Genomic DNA, 21393 nt, shown 5'->3' with positions numbered 1-21393 from the left:
CTCTAGTTTCAAACATTAAAACAAGGGACCTTATTCTGCAGCCACTGAACTCCTTGAAACTATATACTAGGTTGAGCCATGTGTAATTGATTATAGTAAACCATTTCTGAATTTTAAAGACTGTATTTTAATGTGTACATGTCCGTTTTTCTTAGGAGATTGTAAAGGCAACTGTGCTTCCTTCCTTCCCACCAATAAAGGTTTTAAGATTCCACTTTGAGAGGATGTGGCAGGGACATTACCAACAGGCAACAATAACATTTAGTGGCAACAAGATGAAGAAAAAGTTGAGCCTTAGATATTGTAGTGCCTCCATCAGCATATTTAAGTTTCCAATGTGGGTACACAAAGACAAAATACAGACAGATCTCTAAGTTTCTGAGAACAGCAAAATGAGATCTCTGCTTGCTCGATACAAATAACCAGCTTTGGGTAACATCTACCTGGACTTGTCTGATCTCCCATTAAGGAAAAAAAAGGGGGGGGGGGGACAATTGGCATTATTTTCAAAAAGATGGCTGTGCATATTCCCTAAAACAAAGAGGGTAAACTATATACTTCCTACATAGAAAAACATCCCCAAGCATACTGAATTCTCTGTGGTGTTAAAACCCCAACACTGTAAACAGGTGCCCTTCTACCAGGTCTACCAGGTGGACCGGGGGTATCCCCAGACTGCCCAGACGGTTTTCCCCAGAGGAGACAGCAGAATTGCGTGCAGTTCTCATTCAATCCTGGTGAACTTTGCATCTCCCGAGGAAGAATCTGTGGAATCTGCAAACGCTCTTTTCTCAAAGACATGGGGTTTCCTCAGAGAGGCTGAATGTGGGACGCCCGGGTGGCTCAGGGGTTGATCCTCTGCCTGCAGCCCAGGGCGTGCTCCTGGAGACCCGGGATCGAGTCCCGCGGCGGGCTCCCCGCATGGAGCCTGCTTCTCCCTCTGCCTGTGTCTCTGCCTCTCTCTCTCTCTCTCTCTCTCTGTGTATTCTCATGAATAAATAAATAAAATCTTAAAAAAAAGAAAAAAAGAAAAGAAAAAAGAAAGGCTGAATGTGGGGCAGCCCGTGGCTCAGCGGTTTAGCGCCGCCTGCAGCCCAGGGCATGATCCTGGAGACCCTGGATCGAGTCCCGCGTCGGGCTCCCTGCACGGAGCCTGCTTCTCCCTCTGCCTGTGTCTCTGCCTCTCTGTGTGTGTGTCTCTCATTAAGAAATAAATAAAATCTTAAAAAAAAAAAGAAAGTCTGAATGTCTTTCAGACTTTTCAAAGTCTGAGAAAATCTTCATCCTATCAAAACCCCAATCCGAAGGATCCAACCAGATATAAGCCCAAACCTCCAATTTTGCTTCCAACTGAAGCCTCCTGCCTCAAGCGGCTTCCCGAACTCCAGACTCCTTTCCCCATCCGGCCGCTCCCTCCTGGGGTCCTCTGCTCCTTCTCTGCGGGACCGGCTAAGGGTACCCCATTCCTGCTACCTCCGCTTTCACTCTGACATTTGGCACAAAGTCCTTCCCCTCGGAGCCCCTCTTCCCACGCGAGGAAGCGCCCGGCGGACTCTCCCCTTCCCCGCCGCCGTGCACCACGCACTCCGGGCCGCATCCTTCCACTTCCATCTCTGCGGCCACCTGTCCTCCATCCTCTCCCCACCGGAGGGCTCGGCGGGCCGCACCCCAGCCCCCCGTCCCCCCCGTCACCTCGGAGCAGCGACCGGACCTGACCCAGCTCACCCGGGCCGTCTTCGGCGGGAACAGGGGTCCCGGCCCTCCCAGGCCGCCTGACCCCAGCGCGCCCCCCCCCGCCCCCCGGTGCCCGGCAACGCGCACTGCAAACAGGTGGATACGCTGTCACTCAACGGTTTCTGCAAAGGACGCAGACGGGGCTCTTACCGCCCGGGAATCCTCGGGAGGACCCGGAGTCACTTGGATGCAAAGTAAGCCGCGAAAAGGCATCACCGGAGCCGGAGCCGGAGCCCGTTAGTGTTTGCAGGCGCGTCTCCCTGCCGTGCGCTACGCCCCAGGCGCGGAGGCGGCGCCGCACCCAGTGGACGCGGGCCCCGGCGGTTAAACGGCCGGACGGCGGCGAATGAATGAGCGCGGCGAGCCTCGCACCGCACCCGGCGCCCGGGGGCCGGCGGCCGCTCGCGCAGGAACCGAGCGCGGATGCCGGCGGGGCCCGAGGAGCCGGCCCCGGGCCCCCCGCCGCGCGCCCGCAGCCCCCGCGGCCCCCGCGGCCCCCGCAGCCCCCGCAGCCCCCGCGCGCGCCGCACCTTGGTGTCCACGTCGGCCAGGCAGTCCCGGCGGAACTGGTCGAAGAGCCCCTGGCTCTTGAGGTGGTTCACGATCATGGCCACGAGCTGCGGGTCCCCGGCGCCGGCCCCCGCGCCCCCCGCCGCGCCCGCGCCCGCGCCCGCGCCCGGGCCAGTCCCGGGGCCCGGCGGCGGCGGCGGCGGCTGCGGCTGCGGCGGCGGCGGCGGCGGCGCCGGAGGGGGCGGCTGCGGCTGCGGGTTGGTGGCCATGGAGGCCTGGGCCGGGGAAGGCGCGGGCCCGGGCGGGCGGGCGCTCCGGGGAGGCGGCGACTGCACCGGTCCCGCCGCCTGAGGGAAGCCAACGGGATGTTGTGACGGAACCAGCGGATCCCGAGCAACCCCGGAAGTGAAAGGGAACCAGGGGAAGAGAGGAAAAGGCGGCGACACCACCAAGGAAGGTGCGGCGACGGGGGCCGCGAGGGGCCAGTTCCGGCCGCCCGCGGGCGCCCTCGCGAGGCCCGGCTGCGGCGGCGGCACAGGCGGCGGCGGCACAGGCGGCGCAACGGGGCGCACCGCAAGGGGCCGGGGCCCAAAGGCGCGGTCCAGGAGTCCGGGGTGGTCGGGCGTGGAGCCACGCGACTCCTCGGGCCGGGTGCCGGCTGGGCGCCCGCGGGGACTGGCCCGGCGCCACGCGCGGTGGCAAGTAGGCCTGAGGCTCTTGCTCCCGCTTCACGGAGCAGCCGAGGTCCACACTCGTTTATAATGCCAACCGCGGGCGCAGCTGCCTGTCCGAGCTGGCCTGTCCGTTTCCCGCGTCACAGGCCCCGCTTGCTTCCGAGCAGGTAACTCCGAGCAGGTAGCTCCGAGCAGGTGGCCCGAGCAGGTGGCTACGGGCAGGTGGCTACGGGCAGGTGGCTCCGAGCAGGTGGCCCCGGGCAGGTGGCCCGAGCAGGTGGCTACGGGCAGGTAGCTCCCAGCAGGTAACTCCGAGCAGGTGGCCCCGAGCAGGTGGCTACGGGCAGGTGGCTCCGAGCAGGTAACTCCGAGCAGGTAGCTCCGAGCAGGTGGCCCGAGCCGATGGCTACGGGCAGGTAGCTCCCAGCAGGTAACTCCGAGCAGGTAGCCCCAGGCAGGTAGCCCCTAGCAGGTAGCCGCTAGCAGGTGGCTCCGAGCAGGTGGTTGCAGGGGCCTCCCGTCCGTGTCCCCCCCCCCCACCCCGCGTTCCCGTGGGCGTTGGCGCTTGCTCTCCCGAGTGTGCCTGCGGCTTTTAGTTCTGAGGGTCCCCCCCGCCCCCATCACTCTGATGGTAACAGGTGACGCGGATACGCCTCGCACTCGGGCCCAGGCAGGGCGCTCAGGCTGCAGAACAAGAATGACCTAGTCTTGGTACTGTCCGCAATTTGCAAATCAGGAAGCTAAAGCCCCGAGACCCTTATTATTATTATTTTTTAAGATTTTTATTTATTCATAAGAGACACAGGGAGAGAGAGAGAAGCAGGCTCCATGGACCCGGGATCACGCCCTGAGCCAAAGGCAGCCGGTCACCACTGAGCCACCCAGGTGGTGCCCTGAGACCTTTAGTAAAAATGCCAAAGTTTATAGTAGGGACAGCAAGACAATCCCCTGATTCTGGACTGAGGTTTTGTTTTTTTTTGTTTTTGTTGTGTTTTGTTTTGTTTTTTGAATTACTGTTCTTACAATGTGCAAGTAAAATAAGTAGTGTAATATTTTCGTAATTCTTTAGTCAAATGTAAAGTTTATTGGAAAATGCATCTTGGCGAATCGGATGTTGTTGCTTTTACAAATTTATATGTCTGTGGATGAATATGTCCTATTGGTGGAAAAAGAAAGGCTGAGCACCTCCTCCTCCTCCTCCTTCTCCTCCCCCCCCTCCTCCTCCTCTAGTTGTATGCCCTGAGAAGCTGCATTCATATAAACAGACTTTTTCAGTTTCTGGGACACATAACAAATAGACTTTATTAAAGTATCAAATGACTATAAATTAGATTTTTTTTTCTTTCTTCAATGAGATGTACCTTTTTAAACCTGATATACTCAAAAGTTTGGAGAAAATTGGGATGCCTGGGTGGCTCAGCGTTTTAGCACCTGCTTTCAGCCCAGGGCATGCATGATCCTGGAGACACGGGATCGAATCCCACGTCGAGCTCCCTACATGGAGCCTGCTTCTCCCTCTGCCTGTGTCTCTGCCTCTCTCTGTGTGGTTCTCATGAATAAATAAATAAAATCTTTAAATAAATAAAATAGGGCAGCCCCGGTGGCTCAGCGGTTTACTGCCGCCTTCAGCCCAGGGCATGATCCTGGGGTCCAGGATTGAGTCCTGCATGGAGCCTGCTTCTCCCTCTGCCTGTGTCTCTGCCTCTCTCTCTCTCTCTCTCCCCACCGTGTCTCTCATGAATAAATGAATAAAAAAATCTTTAAAAAGTTTGGAGAAAATCTAGACATTGTACATTGTCATAAATGGTTTTAGATACATTGCTTTTTAAAATTTTGTTTCCTTAACCGATTATTCAGTTTTGTTTTTGTCAAAACTTTGCAGATAATGATACAGCTCATTCAGGTTGAAACTTTGTCAAGCATGGAAAATGTTTGTCATATACCCTAATTAACAGAGCCTGTTTTCATGTCAAACTAGCCAAATTGGATTTACTTTCCATGAGAAACAGTTTGGCTTCATTGTTTCATCTTCTTTTTTTTTTTTTTTTAAGATTTTATTTATTTATTCATAGACACACAGAGAGAGGCAGAGACACAGGCAGAGGGAGAGGGAGAAGCAGGCTCCATGCAGGGAGCCTGATGCGGGACTCGATCCCAGGTCTCCAAGATCACACCCCAGGCTGCAGGCAGCGCCAAACCGCCGCGCCACCAGGGCTGCCTGGCTTAATTGTTTCAATTCAAATAAAGTGTCATGCCTTTTGAGGATTCTAATGAAGACTGCAGAGAGAAAAAGTGATGGAATGAATCTTAAAAGATTATTACTAAAAGCAATGAAGATTAAAATAGTGTAAGACACAATTGTTTTATCCATTTTCAAAATTAGTACTGAAAATAAGATGCAAATTTGATGTTTCCCTTAATTATCAACAATGCAATACAATATGTTGCTGAATAATACGTTATTCATTTGCTAAGCGTGTAGAAAGACATGGCATTTATTTAGTATATATGGGTGCATGTATCATTTATTTAGCTTTTGGGGAATAACTAAGAATCATCCATAAAAATTCAGCAAAACTCCATAAATTTAATTAGGAAGAGTGATCAAACTTTTAAAAAATACGTTGAAACAATAAGACATTTGCTGCTAAAAAATAAACTGGTCCAGTGGCTGGTAAGTTTTTTGTTTTAGGGTCCTGGGTGGCTTAGTGGTCTGCCTTCAGCTCAGGTCATGATCTCAGGGTCCTGGGATCCAGTTCAGGCTCCCTGCTCTGCAGGGTGTCTGCTTCTCCCTCTCCCTATGCCCCTCCCCCCTACTCATGCTCCTGTGTTCGATGATCTCTCTCAAATAAACAAAATCTTAAAAAATTTTTGTTTTGTAAACAACATATAGAAAATCCTAAATATTTTCTAAAATGTAGTAAGATGAGGGCAGCCCCAGTGGCTCAGCGGTTTAGCGCCGCCTTCAGTCCAGGGCGTGATCCTGGAGACCTGGGATCGAGTTCCATGTCGGGCTCCCTGCATGGAGCCTGCTTCTCCCTCTGCCTGTGTCTCTGCCTCTCTCTTTGTGTCTCTCATGAATAATTAAATAAAATCTTAAAAAAAAAATGTAGTAAGATGAGAAGTGATCGTAATTTAAATAGATGATTCACAAGTGATATTATAAAATGTGTGTTAACTGTCTTACTGCACATTGAATTTAAAAGAAATAACAATATTTGTATCCATGGGTTCAAGTTACACTGGGTACATATATAGTAGATACAGTATAACTTGAACAGTTTGGCAGCCTTATAAAATAAGCTGGTTACATTGAACAGAATGAGGGGCACTGATCTGTACTGTTCAAAGATACTGTTCTTTACTCTTCAAGACAAGTCCTAGAGAGGAGTATTTTGAATAACTGAAGGGGAAATAGCATATATTTAAATTTAAAAAATTATTTTAAGCAGTCATCATTTCTTACCCATGACTTCTTTGATCTCTCCTGTGACTTTCTTTAGAAACAGTAATTTTGGCAATAGTGTGAGGTCTTGAAAAAAAAATTGCCATTGTTCCCCAACCCCATCGTCTGTGTCTGAATTCAGAACATTCTGACAAGAACCAAATACTTATCTCTCTGAAGGTGATTGACCTCTCATTTTGTTTCTAAAGTCTGATGCTAAGGTGATGGTTAAGAAACTTCATTAATACTTTGGGAATGAAGGGAATGATACAATATGTTGCTAAATTTATATTATTTGTTATAATAATATAAATTGTTGTCAGTTATAACTTACTGATAGTCATTTGTACCCTTGGACACCATACTCCTGCCAAGTATCTGGCCCCTGTGATGTCCTCTCTTCTATAGACCAGCCTGCCTCACCCCTACCCCATCCTCTAAACCCAGTCTCTGAGGTTGATCCAGTGAAGGTCAACCATTGGTTTTGTAATAGGACTATCTCCTAACCCGCATCTACTGATTGGGCAGGATCATTTCCTTTCCCTCACCTCCCCAGGTCTTCCCCACCCAAAACCAGGCCTGAGGCCTTGCCTTTCATAATCAAAAGACTGACCAATATAATTTCCTAAATGGCCCTCCATCAACTGCAAAGCCCAGTTGAAACCTTGAAAGTTCATGTTTTCAATGACAATAGAACATATTTTTAGGTGGGGTTCAAGCACCTATTAAGGTTTTGTGAGGTTGTGTGGGAGAGAAGTATTATTTGCCTTTCCACAGCATACTCCATGCTCTCAGGTTTCCCTCTATTTCTGTTGCAGTATAAAGTCACCAGTACAGGTAGAGATAGTGGTTAGTCAGAGCATTATAAAATGTGAATGTGAGAAGGGGGGATTGATTGCTTTTTCTCTTGAAAGAACTTGAAAGAATTGCAACTTGCTCTGAGGTCAGGACAAAGGTAGGGTGGCACAGGGGGATGGTAGGTTAGAGGGGGAGAGGAGTGGTTCCACAGCAACATTTGGCAGACACTGGAAACCTCATTCCTTGCCAGTCTGGAAGCTTAAGAGTAGAGGTGCTTTGGAAATGGTGGCTGTATGAGCGCATGTTACCTGGAAGAGCTGCAGAATTCAAGAAGGCAGCTGAGACCTAGCTGATAGGAAAATGGATGATGGAGACTGGGACAGCAAGATTGTAGGAGTGGCAGCAAAGAACCAGGATTGGACTACATAATAAGCCCCTGGTATATTGGGGCAAGAACTCCAGAGGTGGAGAGAAATCAGGAGGGGGGCGGGGAAGGGATGCTTTCCTATGAAGTGGGATATCAGTCACCATAGTTATTCATACTTTATGCAATGGGAGAGTCCTAGTGTGGGTAATCTGGAAGATTAGCTGTGGTTCTCAAACTTTAGCACATGTCAGAAATCTCCTGGAGGGCTGGTCAACACACAGTGTCGGCTGCTTGCCCAGGGTCTGATTTGGTAGGTCTGGGACAGGGCCTGATACTTTGTGTTTTCAACAAATGTTGGGTCACCATCTGAGAAATAACAGATTAGACAAGCCACACCCCACAGGCCTAATCTGGTTTACCTGTCTATAAATATTCATGGAACATAGCCATGCCCATTGCGTTTGCTTTGTGTCCATTGTCTGGCTGCTTTGGCTGCAAGTTGTATGGTTGGCAAAGGTGAGACAAATTACCATATGGCCCTTTATAGAAAAGGTTTGCCAACAGTTGGGCAGAAAGGCAGCAAAGGTGTGGTTGTGAGACTTTCCAGTTGTATTCAAGAACTGCCATTCACTAGATAACAAGTTGATTCCCTGAACAGAGGAGATAATGCCTAATTCACAGGGTAGCCAAGTCACATAAATGACAGTGGTTTGTAATATGCAGCCCAGATAAAGTGAATCATTACAAATGGGTAGACTTTGTGGGGTGCCTCTGTGGCCCAGTCAGTTAAGTATCTGTCTCTGGATTTCAGCGCAGGTCATGATCTCAAGGTGGTGAGGCCGAGCCCCACATCTGAGATTCTCTCCTGCCTCTCCTCCTTGAGTTCTCTCTAAAATAAGTAAGTAAGTAAGTAAATAAATAAATAAATATAAAGCCTTAAAAAAAAAAAAAAAGAATGGGTGGAATTTGGCAAGAGAGAAACGAAAAGCTCTGTAAGTTAAGGAAAGATCAGGCTATAAAGGAAGAGGTTCAGAGTGTGCCACAAATGAGATTATAATCAAGGTAGAAAACCAGGTCTTTAGTATGGCACTGGGTACATACTATGTGTATAGGGAATGTTTATTTATTATGGGATATTTATTTCATTTCTTTTAGAAATACTCTGTGATGTAGCCCATCAATTAACATTAAACTGTCCGGTAAGATACATGCAGATTTGGTACTTTGTAAAGAAATTGCTCTTGGCCTTGGGGGAGGGAGGTAATGGGTATAGCAAGATAGAATTCTAAAATATGAATTTTCTCATCTATGTTTGGGGAACCCTGATAGCCATTTATCTTTCCTTTAAGTGATTGCCTTTTTGTCATATTTTTTCCATGCTTTCTAGTTTGAACACTTTTTTTTTTTTTTCATAAGAAGATATTCCTTTGGGGTGCCTGGGTAGCTCAGTCGATTAAGCATCTGCCTTTAGCCTGGGTCATGCTCCTAGATTCCTTATATGGAGCACTACAGTGGGCTCCTTGCTCAGCGGGGAGTATGCTTCTCCCTCTCCCCTCTGCTCCTCCTCCTGAGTTAGGGACAAACAGGGCTAGGCAGGACTAGGTAGGGGACCACTGAAACAGGCTCACAAAAATCCCCAAAATGCTGAGGTAAGGAAACCAGAGATAAGGGAACAAGCCAGACCACCCTGCCCTAAGGTGTAGGTGGAGGTGTCTTGTTATAACAGCCGTGTATAACCAACAAAAAATCATCAGACTCTAAAAAGGAAGTAAGCCATTAAAGATGTTATCACTAGTCCTTATTCAATGGCGATATCAACAGGTGTGTTAAAAGGATTTAGTTCCCTGAATAGGCTCTCAATAAAAGACCAACCCTACAAGCCCCAGTGGCAACCTTGTCGGGACCCCTCTCGCTTCTGAGGGCTTTCTCCGTATCTTTATTTAATAAACTTCTATCCTTTTACTCACTGTCCATAGTCTGTGAGATTCATTCTTCAACTGTGAGACAAGAACCTAGCTCTCCCATATCACCCCTGCTCATGTGTGCGTGCACGCTTGCTCTCTCTCTCTCTCACTGTCTCAAATAAAATCTTAAGGATATTCCTTTAATGCAGGTAACGTCACTTTTTTTCCATATTTGTTTTTAAAAGACTTAAACATGTAATTATAGCAATCAGATGAACAAAAGTAAGATTGATTGATGATTGATTGATTTGACAGAGAACAAGTAGGCAGAGTGGCAGGTAGAAGGAGAAGCAGGTTTCGAACAGGGAGCCCTGATTTGGGGCTCGATCCCAGATCCTTAAATCATGACCTGAGTTGAAGACAGGTGTTTAACTGACTGAGCCACCTAGGCGCCCCTCAAAAGTAAGATTATAAACTTGAGTAGCCAGTGTCTATTAATGTTATTGAGTTACTGGCTATTTTGACAATTGGAGTGACTTTATAACAGATGTGCTTATAAAGATGGAAAGGAGCCCTGCATTTTTAAGGGTCTTCATGTAGATTGTCTTTATTTTAAAAATAGCTTTAGTAGCACTGGGTGTTATTCTGTATGTTGGTAAATTGAACACCAATAAAAAATAAATTTATTATTAAAAAAATAGCTTTAGTGTGTGTATATGTTTCTTGAATATTCTAGATGGTAGATGCCACCCTGAAAACTAAATCACACCTCAAGAAGGAAATTAGGAAAGATAGAAGTAAAAGGAAGACCCATAGAATTTATGTGATATTATCTGAATGCCTAAATCCAATCCAGGTCAAGGTAGAATCTAGGTAGAAATTCTGAGGAGGAGAAAATAGTGATTATAAGCAAGAAATTACATACATAAATCATGGGAATATTCTACCTCTGAGTAGGGAATATTTCCAGAGGGGAGATGGCTGACAGGCATCCATGAAAAGGCGGGATCAAAGTGTCTAGAATTGACACTATCTCTAGGGAGAGGAAATGTTTGCTATGTAGGGCCAGAAGAATTTTCCCTTGTTCCCTGCTAGGTTATTTGGCTGGTCAAACTGATGTAGGAAACAAAGGCAGAAGGAACATTATTAAATTTCCTTACTACTCACAGCCACTGAAAAGTCCTTGAAACAGGCAGAATGACCTTCCTCTAGGGACTCAAGTGCCTCAATGTTACTACTTTGCTAAGGGCAAAAGGCAATCTTAGCCTGATCCCCAGGATTCTGTAAGTCTACTTTAACATATAAAAATTCCTTTAGAAATACCCACCATTTGCTTCGATGTGGATGGAACTGGAGGGTATTATGCTGAGTGAAATAAGTCAGTCGGAGAAGGACAAACATTATATGGTCTCATTTATTTGGGGAATATAAAAAATAGTGAAAAGGAATAAAGGGGAAAGGAGAAAAAATGAGTGGGAAATATCAGGGAGGGAGACAGAACATGAGAGACTCCTAACTCTGGGAAATGAACTAGGGGTGGTGGAAGGGGAGGTGGGAGGGGGTGGGGGTGACTAGATGATGGGCACTGAGGGGGGCACTTGATGGGATGAGCACTGGGTGTTATTCTATATGTTGGCAAGTTGAACACCAATAAAAAATAAATTTATAAAAAAATAAATAAAATAAAAAAAAAAGAAATGTCCTTTATCTCTACCCCCCCAAGATACGTATTGGCAGTCATTCCCCAAGGCTATGGCCCACTGCTATACATCTGAAGGGTCTCATTAGACCCCTTTTATTAGACAGTAATAAATGACCTTTTCCTGATAACAGCTAGGCCCCCTCAAGGTCCTGGAAACCTTGCTTCCAAATTCCTTAGAGACTTCTGCTAACCCCTAGCCCTGTCCTAACTTGAAAGTATATAATAGACCAATCCTCAAGACCCGGATGCAGGGCAGCCCGGTGGCTCAGCAGTTTAGCACTGCCTTTGGCCCAGGATGTGACTCTGGAGACCCGGGGATCAAGTCCCATGTCAGGCTCCCTGCATGGGGCCTGCTTCTCCCTCTGCCTGTGTCTCTGCCTCTCTTTGTGTCTCTCATGAATAAATAAATAAAATCTTAAAAAAAAAAAAAAAAAAAAAGACCCTGATGCAGAAAGAGCTGCAACATTCTGGTCCTGTCCCCCTTCTTGAATAAAATCACCTTTTGCACCAAAGATGTCTCAGAATTCTTTCTTGGCCTTTGGCTTTGAACTCTAACATCTTTTCCTACGTCAAAACAACTAAATGGACATGATATTGATTTAACAGGAGAAAAAGAAATGTAATTCTGTACATACAGGAGAATCTGAAGAGCAGCCAGGTAACAGAGGCTTATATAACATGCTAGCTAACAAAAGGCGCAAGGGTCTGGGGATACCAAGGGAAGGAAGGCTATTCACAGGAAGGTGAGAGACATTTGGAGGCCAAAGCTTGCCAGGCTCAGCAGATAAGCTTCGTAGGTAAGAAGGGATCTTCTAGCCCCCTTCTTCAGCTGCCACTAAGATGCTCAGTCCTTCAGAAGAAGCTAAGGCCATGTTGGGGTGAGGCCCTCCTTCACGAGTGACTAGCATAGTGCCTGGCAGCTCTACCAAGCAGTCACCTATTTGGCCTCCCATCCCTCAGCACGACTGCATCCACTCATCCACTCATCCCTTAATCTGCAGACAATGAGGATGAGATCAGTGGCCCCAGTAAAGCAGCCCAGTGTAAATGTTGAAGTTTTCTGGCCAGGCTTGTTTGCAATGGCCCTGGCCAATGTCAACATCCGGGAACCTCAGCAGCCTCAGCAGTGTAGGAGCTGGTGGGCCTCCCAAGCAGCTGGTGCTGCTCCAGCGGGAGCTCCTGTCCCCTCCACCACTGCCACCCCAGCTGAGGAGAAGAAACTGGAAGGAAAGGAAGAAGAGTCTGAGGAGTCTGATGATGACACGGGCTTTGCTCTTTCTGACTGAACCTCTTTTGTAACATGTGTAATAAAAGGCTGAACTTTTTAAAAAAAGTGTCTTCTGATAACAGTCCTCTTCTTGTTACAGGCTCCCATTCCTGGGTAAACTTCGCTGAGGTGAAGTTAAAGAGCTTTTCCTGAATCTGCTGTATTTTTTATAGAGAATTTTATTTATTTATTTGACAGGGAGAAAGAGAGAATGCACAAGCAGGGGGAGGGGCTGAGGGAGAGGGAGAAGCAGGCTCCCTACTGAGTGGGCTCGATCTAGGGATCCAGGACATGAGGACCATAACCTGAAATGAAGGCAGATGTTTTACCTACTGAGCCACCCAAGCACCCCATGCTGGGTTTTGATTACTTTTAGTTTAAAATAATCTTCATACCAAAGTGGCATATTTTGGAGACACTTGTTCTGAACCCCTTTAGCTATTAGGTGTCAGCCATAAAGGTCAATTAGATGATCATAGTTGTTCCTCTTAGGACTCTGTGAACATTAGATAGCATATTTGGCTTCACATTTGGATTTTTTTTTTTTAAGATTTTATTTATTTACTCATGAGAGACACCGAGAGAGAGGCAGAGACATAGGTAGAGGGAGAAGCAGGCTCTGTGCAAGGAGCCCAATGTAGGACTGCATCCCAGACCCCCGGGATCACGCCCTGAACCAAAGGCAGAAGTTCAACCTTTGAGCCACCCAGGTGTCCCTTCACATTTGGATTTTACTATAGGAAGGAAAGCTGGTGTTCAGCACACAGAGGAAGCTTTCTACTCGGTGGTTTCTCCCTATGAATACTTTTAAGTTTTTATTTTAATTCCTGTCCCGTGAATGATTTTTATGCATAAAACTATACGAGCTTGGTTAATGTTAAACTATCTGGATTCAGATCCATTCTTTGTGTCCTGCTATTCACCTTCTGACCTTGCAAGACTCAAGGCTGGATCCACACTGTGGTGAACCAACTGAGCCATTGTTGTGGGGCTCAGTCTGGGTGGCCAGCTGGTCTATCTCAGGTCACATCCAATTTTATTGGCCAATTTTATTGGCTTTAAATTCAAATGGCACCAATACACTGGTGACTCATGTTCTTTGTAGACAATGAGGAAAATATAGAGGTTTATGGACAACAGCTAACAATCTAAGGTTAAGCCCTTGATCTGAGCTGAACCAATTAGAACCGTCCTTGGGACTTTTGACGGTAATTGGTATCTCTATCTCTGGTGTAGTAGTAAACCACCAGATCCTCTGCCACATGAACAGAGCCAGTCTGGGAGGAAAAAAAAAATCTGCCAATCCACAGAGTGAAGCACAGACAAAAGATGGACAGCGAAGGCTCTTCCTCCATTTCACATATTCCCATAGCCCAGTTACTTGTCCTATCACTATTTGATTATGTGAAACAAATTCTAAAAAAAAAAAAAAAAAAAATCCTAACTCTGGGAGCTATACACAACTGATGAATTATTGAACAATAATCCATAATAATAATAATACATCTGAAACTAATGATGTACTATATGTTGGCTAATTGAATTTAAATTTAAAAAATCCTAACTGATGAAAGTCCTGTTTTGTTTGTTTGTTTGTTTGTTTTAAGATTTTATTTATTCACGAGAGACACACACAGAGAGAAGCAGAGACACAGGCAAAGGGAGAAGCAGGCCCCCCATATGAAGCCCAATGTGAGACTCAATCCTGGGCCCCGGGATCACAACTGAGCTGAAGGCAGATGCTCAACCACTGAGCCACCCAGGTGTCCTGAAAGTCCTGTTGTTTAACATGGAATGTGCCTTGCTATGGTTATGGGATGGAACTAAAATGAGAAGCGTTGGTGAAAAGTGGTGGCAGATGCACAGGAACCTAATGAACACCAACATTCATTAGTGTTCACCCCTTTGTAAACTGCCTTGGCCTGACACTTGCTCCTAATTGATGCTGACGTGTCACAGGGTCAATATGAATGTTATATTCTTCAAGCCCGATGAACTGTTCTTTTCCTAAGTACCTCGGTTACTCAGGGAGGCCATGGATTGGGTGGCAGCAACTCTTTAAGTGCAAGGAACTCTCTTGCTACAAAGATTTGACTCGAGAACGATTTCCATGGAGTTGAACCACATGCCTCAAGAGATATTATTGTTAGGTGGAAAAAGACAAGACAAATGCTAGCTTCTTGAAAGAAAATTGGATAAAATATTCATCAGTAATGTATTTTGGCAATGAATAATAAACCAAAGATTGTGCTCCTCTGGATTTAAGCCAGGAATTTGTTTGAATGTTTTGTACACTCTTTCTGTGAGAAAGGTGAGTGAGATCACATTAACAGGTGAGATTCACGTAACCATTTAAAAAATAATAAAAGTCGGGGCACCTGGGTGGCTCAGTGGTTGGGCGTCTGCCTTTGGCTCAAGGGTCCTAGGATCGAGTTGCACATCGGGCTCCCCACAGGGAGCCTGCTTCTCCCTCTGCCTATGTCTCTGCCTCTCTCTCTGTGTCTCTCATGAGTAAATAAATAAAATCCTAAAAATAAATAAATATTAAATCTTGAGTAGCTGGAGCCGGGGTGCCTTGGTGGCTTAGTCAATTGAGTGTCATCCAACTCCTAATTGAGGCTCAGGGCTTGATCTCAGGGACATGAGAATGTGCCCCTCATTGGGCTCTGTGCTGGGCATGGAGTCTTCTTGAGGTTTCTCTCCCTCTTCCTCTGCACCACCCCGCTGCCCTTTCTTAAAAAAAAAAAAAAAAAAAAAGAAGCCTGAGTAGTTGTCGGGATTCTTTTTGATTAAACGTGTAAACTTGAATTTCTATTATTTTAGGTTATTGGAAATCTATACTTAGATGTGATAAATATGTTGAACAAGTTACAGTAATGGCTAAACAGTGAGTTTTGCAATAAAGAAAGCATTTGTGTTGTTCCTCAAATCCAGACATTTCAACAAGAAAGGAAGAGAGAAAAAAGTGCATTTTTATTTATATATTCACATTTTCTCTTAATAGACAGCTGAATGGATGTTCTCTGCTATCTTGTTGGTCCCATGTAGATTTGCCTAAGCTGGGAAGCCCAGTGGCCATGAGCCCCATTCTCAGGGGGCCAAAGTGCTCATGGTAAAGACAAAACATGCTTTGCAGGCACATACAATACACAGTTTTTAAACTTTAATTTAAATTATAATACATATTTGAAATAAAATAAGTATCATAGGATCATGTAAAAATGAGGGGAAAATGGAAGAAGATGAATGGTTTATATGTGGAAGAGGCTGGGGTGAGCCAAGTTGATTGGTGAAGCACTCCATAGGAAGGCAGCCTTGAACTTGGTTGTGAAAGAGATGATGGACACTGGATATGCAGGGGGTGTGGAAGGCATAAGTAAGTAAGCTAGCTTAATTTTCAAGGTCAGACATGGAGAAAACATAGTCATACAAATATTGACATACTCATCCTGAAGTGAATATTTTTCTTAATTTTGATTTACATAAAATAGTGGATAGCCCTTTGACTAATGAATGCAGAGGAACTAACTTAAGTCTAAAGCAAAAGGAAATTTATTCCTATTTCCTAACAGTATAATATATAAAACAGATTATGTGAGTGAAGAAGTTTATTTTTGCAGGCACGACTATAAAGGGGTAGAGTTTGAGGGCTTTGGAGGAACAACTGGGTTTTCATTTTAGTTTTGCTGTTTCCTAGATGTGACTGTGGGCAAATTGCTCCACCTCTCTGAGCCCTGTTTTCATATTTGTTAAATACAGAAAATAATAGATCAACCATAGGGATTGGGAGAAGATATGATTGAGATCATTCATTCCACAAGTGTGTTTTGGGCTCCTACTACATGTCAGGAAATGTTCTACATGTCGGAGAGAAAGCAGGTAAGCCAGATAGACAAACCTTTGTGATAACAGAGCTTCTATCTGGTAGAATTAGCTGGTCAACAAATAAATGTATGAATAACATACCAGACAGAGATAAGTGCCCTACAGAAGATTAAGTAGATCCATATGATAGAGGGTGAGGGGATAGCAGCTTGCAGGTTAGGGAGGGTCTTTCTCAGATCTGAAGGCCTTGGGAATCCAGCCATGAGAAAATGAAGAGATGCAGTCCTGGCAGAGAGAACAGCTAGTGTGAAAGTCCTGAGGCAGGAATCAGCTTTATTGTATTTGAGGACCAGAAATAAGGTCATTGCAGCTGGAGGATTGGGCAAGGGGTAAGGGGGTAGCAGATTGAATCAGATCATGTAGGGCTCTGACATCAAGATTAGGAAATGGGGATCCCTGGGTGGCGCAGCAGTTTGGCGCCTGCCTTTGGCCCAGGGCGCGATCCTGGAGACCCAGGATCGAATCCCATGTCGGGCTCTTGGTGCATGGAGCCTGCTTCTCCCTCTGCCTATGTCTCTGCCTCTCTCTCTCTGTGACTATCATAAATAAATTAAAATGTTAAAAAAAAAGAAAAAAAAAAGATTAGGAAATGTATTTTGTCTTAAAGGCAAGGAGAAAGCTCTAGAGAATTTTAAGCTGGTGAATGATGTGATTTCATAATGGATGCTCACCAGTGGTCCTGGAACAGGATAAACATTCAGTATATGTTAACTGCTGTTAGCACTTCTTTTAATCCTCACATCAACCCAATGTGATGGTTACCATGAAAGGAAATCACTCCAAATCTGATCCGGGGCAGAACTTTATGGGCAGATGTGATTTTCAGCTCCTTTGGGAAGGATCTAGCCTACCTGATAAAGCACTGGTATTTTTTTCTGATGGACTTTAATGCAATTTAGTCTTCTGGTAAGTTAGATTGACTCCATTCTGATAACTCTTGTTCTTTAGATGCACCCAATAACTTTTAACCGAATATTCAAAAATACAATGCTTTTTTAAGCCTGATGCTATCCTAATAATCTATAAACCACACATTCATCTTTTAAACCTCCATTTGAGTAGTGTTCATTAAATCACGTTTGTTTTTCTCCACAAAGAAAATCTTTGAACTAGTTTTTTTGAAGTCTTATCCTTTGCCAATAACTTGAAATAAATGTGGATAAATGTTTACACTCATTCATGATCCCTAGTTACCATACTCCATTTTCCTTCTTTTTTTTTTTTTAATTTTATTTATTTCAGAGAGAGAGAGAGAGGGAGCGATAGAGATAGAGAGAGAGAGAGAGAGAGAATGAGTGGGGGAGGGACAGAGGGTGAGGAAGCCGGAAAGAATCTTAAGCAGACTCCTTGCTGAGGGTGGAGCCCCACGCAGGGCTTGGTTTCAGGACCCCAAGACCATTACCTCAGGCAAAATCAAGAGTCAACTGCTCAACCGACTGAACCACCCAGGCACCGCTACTGTTCTCCTTTTTCTTTTATGGAATTCCCATTATTATCTGTTTAAATTTATATTAATTTTCTTTTTTTTTAATTTTATTTATTCATGAGACACACACACACACACACACACACACATACACACACAGGCAGAGACACAGGCAGAGGGAAAATCAGGCTCCATGTAGGAAGTCTGACATGGGACTCGATCCTGGGACTCCAGGATCACACCCTGGGCCAAAAGCAGCACTAAACTGCTGAGCCACCCAGGCTGCCCTATATTAATTTTCAAAGACTAATATGCTGTAATTCACTGTGACCTCCTCTCCTCTCTTCCCCACCTATGTATATATATAAAACACATTATGTGTTTATGGACACAGAAAGAGAGAAACAGGAGAAAGAGGAGAAAGAGTCCATGTATATATAGAATACATGTATATACACGTGTGTGGTTCATCTCCATTCTCACTTGGCTTTTGCATTTTTAAAGGTTCTAATTTGTTCTTTCATTAATTGAACCCAATCTTGACGTGGACGTTTTTCCCAGTTGGCTTCATGAAACCTATTCTTCTGGTCTAGGATGTCACTAACTTGAGTTTTCAGTCCATAGAACCCAGAGCTTTCATTCATTAGCTTTCTGTGTGTGATGCCAACCTCACAACCAGATTGTGTGGATCTGCCAAAATGAAGGAAATTACACATTAGCCCTTGTGAGAAGAAATCTGAATGAGATCACTGAGGGAGGCCAAAACAATTTGGAATATTTGGGACTGGGGGATGGGGGAAGTCCCTACTTCTAACTACCAAATATTACTTTCTTAGAATGGAATTGATTCCATAGGTGTAGTGGAGCCAGTTCAAACCAGTCTGTGTTACATTTTCAGGAAATTTGTGAAGTAGTTGATGCCAAGTTGGTAGCCTGAAATTGGCCACAGTGGGAGTACTTATACCACAGAAATTGGAAAATGCCACAAATGAGGGGTCCCCCCCCAACAGAGCTAGTTTTTAAATACTTATCAGTACATTACTCCAGCGCCCCTCAGGTTCACATGTTTTTCCTGCCCAGTTACAGACCAAGGAGGGGACGTGGAAAGACAGTGGGACAGTTTCCAGGACAGGTTTTTGGCTGGCATTCTTTTTCCTGCTTGCATTTTTCCCCATCACACACTCTGCCAAGAGTTCTGCGGTCAAATGGACCCCTTATTCCTAATAGCAAATGAGGGTCTCTCTCATTCCCCTACCTCCCTTCCCGCCTCAGCATTGAATCCTAGCTCATCACGACTTGCTCTGTGACTTGAGCTGGTCAATTACTCACATCTCTAGGACTGTCGCCTCATCACTATAGAGAATACTAGAATACTGTAATTCCCATGGTTTGTGTGTGTATGTATGTGGTTGACAGGGGTGGGTAGTGAAGGGTGTCCATGAAAGGCTTTGCTTAGAACTTGGTGCATTGTCAGTTTTCAATAAATGATAGCTCTGATGAAATTCTAAATGAAGCTCTAATTTAAATTCACCATGTATTCACAGACAGTCAGAGGGATCCTGCCCTGGAAGTGCTGGCAAAGCACTAGTTGCCAGAGGCCCTGCATCCCTGGTGATGTCTGAAGGCCCAGAACCAGGCTGGCTTGCACGATTTCTCCCACAGGGTGGCAGTCTCTGTCTGTCTCTGCCCCATGCAGCTGGGAGCCCCGCCGCAGGTGTGATTCCCTTGTATTCCAAGCCACACCAACCACATAGTTTTTCCCTTGCTTCTGTGCCTGCCTCCAGTGATACCTCAAGTACTTCAAGCTTGACAGCATTTCCAGCTCCGTTTCCAAGAAATGGGGATTAAGAAACCTATCTTGAAATGTGTTGATTTGGCCAGGATGCCTTCGCATTGATACGCAGGAGTATTTTGTGTCAGGGTGCAAAATCCTCCTTTTACTCACGGCAAGGATGTTTTTTTTTTTTTTTGGCAAGGATGTTTTTAACAGGTAGGACGCTGAAGGGTTGGAGGGTGTTTCTGTTTTATTTTGTCTGTCTTGGTTCCTTTTTTATTTCATTTTCCAGAGTCAGGAAGTCAACATGATAGAGTAAGAGCAATGTGGGGTCAGCAATCAGACAGACCTAGACGTGACATTTGATTCTGCTGTGACTGGGGCTACTCATCTGAATTTCTAGCCCCTAGCTTCCTAATCCTTAAAATGGGAGCCCCCCACCCCCACCCCTGCGCCCATCTATTCATCTATCTAGAGTTAGTCCAATGCTTCACAACCTGGCCACACATTAGATTTACCTAGGGAGCTTTTCAAAAATTATCGATTCCTTGGCTCCACTCCAACAGACTGATTCAATTGGACTGGGTTTCAACCCCAACGTCAGTTTGTTTTAGAAGCTCCCTGGATAATTCTGTGAGTAGTGAGGGTTAAGCATTGCTGAGATCGTCTTAGGAAGACTCTCTACGCCTCAGCTGGTCCATATACTTACAACCTGGAAGTCCCTGGACCTCAACAGCACACATAAACACAACATGGTCTCCTTTGCTATCAGTCACTTTGCGTCTGTACTCCTCCACCTGCTTAGATTAGCCTCAGTGCAGTGTTGTCACCATGCTGAAGCTGGGCCATCCCTGTGGTCAGCAGAAATGCTAGCCCTTGCAGTGGTCCCTCGGAACAGTCCCTCCTTCTCTTGGCTTACCTTTGGCTTGGGATACTCCTCTCTGACTGGCCTGGGTTGCCAGTGTTATGGCCCCTCAGATGTCAGATCTTCCACTCCACACAAGAACAACCATATTTCCTAAGGCACGGCCCAGTTCCCAGAGAGCAGTGTCATGAGTTATAGCATCATCCACTCATGACTCAGAACCAGCACTCTGCTCCAACAAGCTATGCTAGGGGTGCTCAGTCCATACTGCTCTTTCCTGATGAATTTCCTCTTGGAGATCCTTTTTTTCTCTTCTCATTCTCTAGCTTCAGATGGGTCAATCCTTGTCCATCAGATGTGTTCTAATACATGTAACTAGTAGGTAAATACCAAACCCCGCTTCTCCCAGAAGGTTTCTGGGCCCATTGAGTAGATTCACATATATTTAAAAAAATGTAAAAACAATTAACAAAAATTACACAAAAAATATGTGAGAGAGGCTCCGTTATCACCTTACTTATCAGCCTCTCTTTTCTAAACATAAGCTTATCTCAAGCTCCCTCTCCACTAAAACAGCCTCTTGCCGGGTAGCCCGGGTGGCTCAGCGGTTTAGCGCCGCCTTCAGCCCAGGGTGTGATCCTGGAGACCCAGGATCGAGTCCCACGTTGGGCTCCCTGCATGGAGCCTGCTTCTCTCTCTGCCTGTGTCTCTGCCTCTCTCTTTCTCTGTGTCTCTCATGAATAAATAAATAAAATCTTAAAAAAAATAAAATAAAACAGCCTCTTGCCTTCCCAGAATCACTGGGTAGAAATGCACTTACTTTGCATATATGTAACTCAGAGGGATTACTGAAACGGTTATTTCCAAGACGAAGGACAACTTGCGGAGCATTTTCTCACCATTTGCTTCGACGTGGATGGAACTGGAGGGTATTATGCTGAGTGAAATAAGTCAGTCGGAGAAGGACAAACATTATATGGTCTCATTCATTTGGGGAATATAAAAAATAGTGAAAGGGAATAAAGGGGAAAGAAGAAAAAAT

At 45.5% G+C, this 21393-nt stretch overlaps 2 protein-coding genes across 8 annotated transcripts in view; one reads left to right on the top strand and one right to left on the bottom strand.

The window, feature by feature from the left end:
* Positions 1–2619, bottom strand: part of BOD1L1 (biorientation of chromosomes in cell division 1 like 1) — a 54931-nt gene extending 52312 nt beyond the window's left edge. For 2 of the 7 annotated variants that reach the window (XM_049108617.1, XM_049108619.1), the window contains exon 1: positions 2265–2606. In XM_049108617.1, coding sequence (XP_048964574.1) covers positions 2265–2513 — 249 coding nt within the window. In that variant the 5' untranslated portion in view covers positions 2514–2606. Of the gene's footprint in view, positions 1–1884; positions 2028–2264 lie in introns of those variants that run through there. The other 5 variants (XR_007409923.1, XR_007409922.1, XM_049108618.1 and 2 more) reach the window with 5 other exon arrangements.
* Positions 2512–21393, top strand: part of LOC112653955 (serine/arginine repetitive matrix protein 3-like) — an 82280-nt gene continuing 63398 nt past the window's right edge. Inside the window, exons 1-2 of the mRNA XM_049107728.1 lie at positions 2512–2581; positions 2665–3085. Coding sequence (XP_048963685.1) covers positions 2512–2581; positions 2665–3085 — 491 coding nt within the window. The remainder of the gene's footprint in view (positions 2582–2664; positions 3086–21393) is intronic.

This window comes from Canis lupus, chromosome 3 (assembly GCF_003254725.2).
Source record: "Canis lupus dingo isolate Sandy chromosome 3, ASM325472v2, whole genome shotgun sequence".
Taxonomy (NCBI): domain Eukaryota; kingdom Metazoa; phylum Chordata; class Mammalia; order Carnivora; family Canidae; genus Canis; species Canis lupus.
The sequence above is the reverse complement of the archived record's forward strand: the minus strand, read 5'-3'. Positions and strand labels throughout refer to the sequence as shown.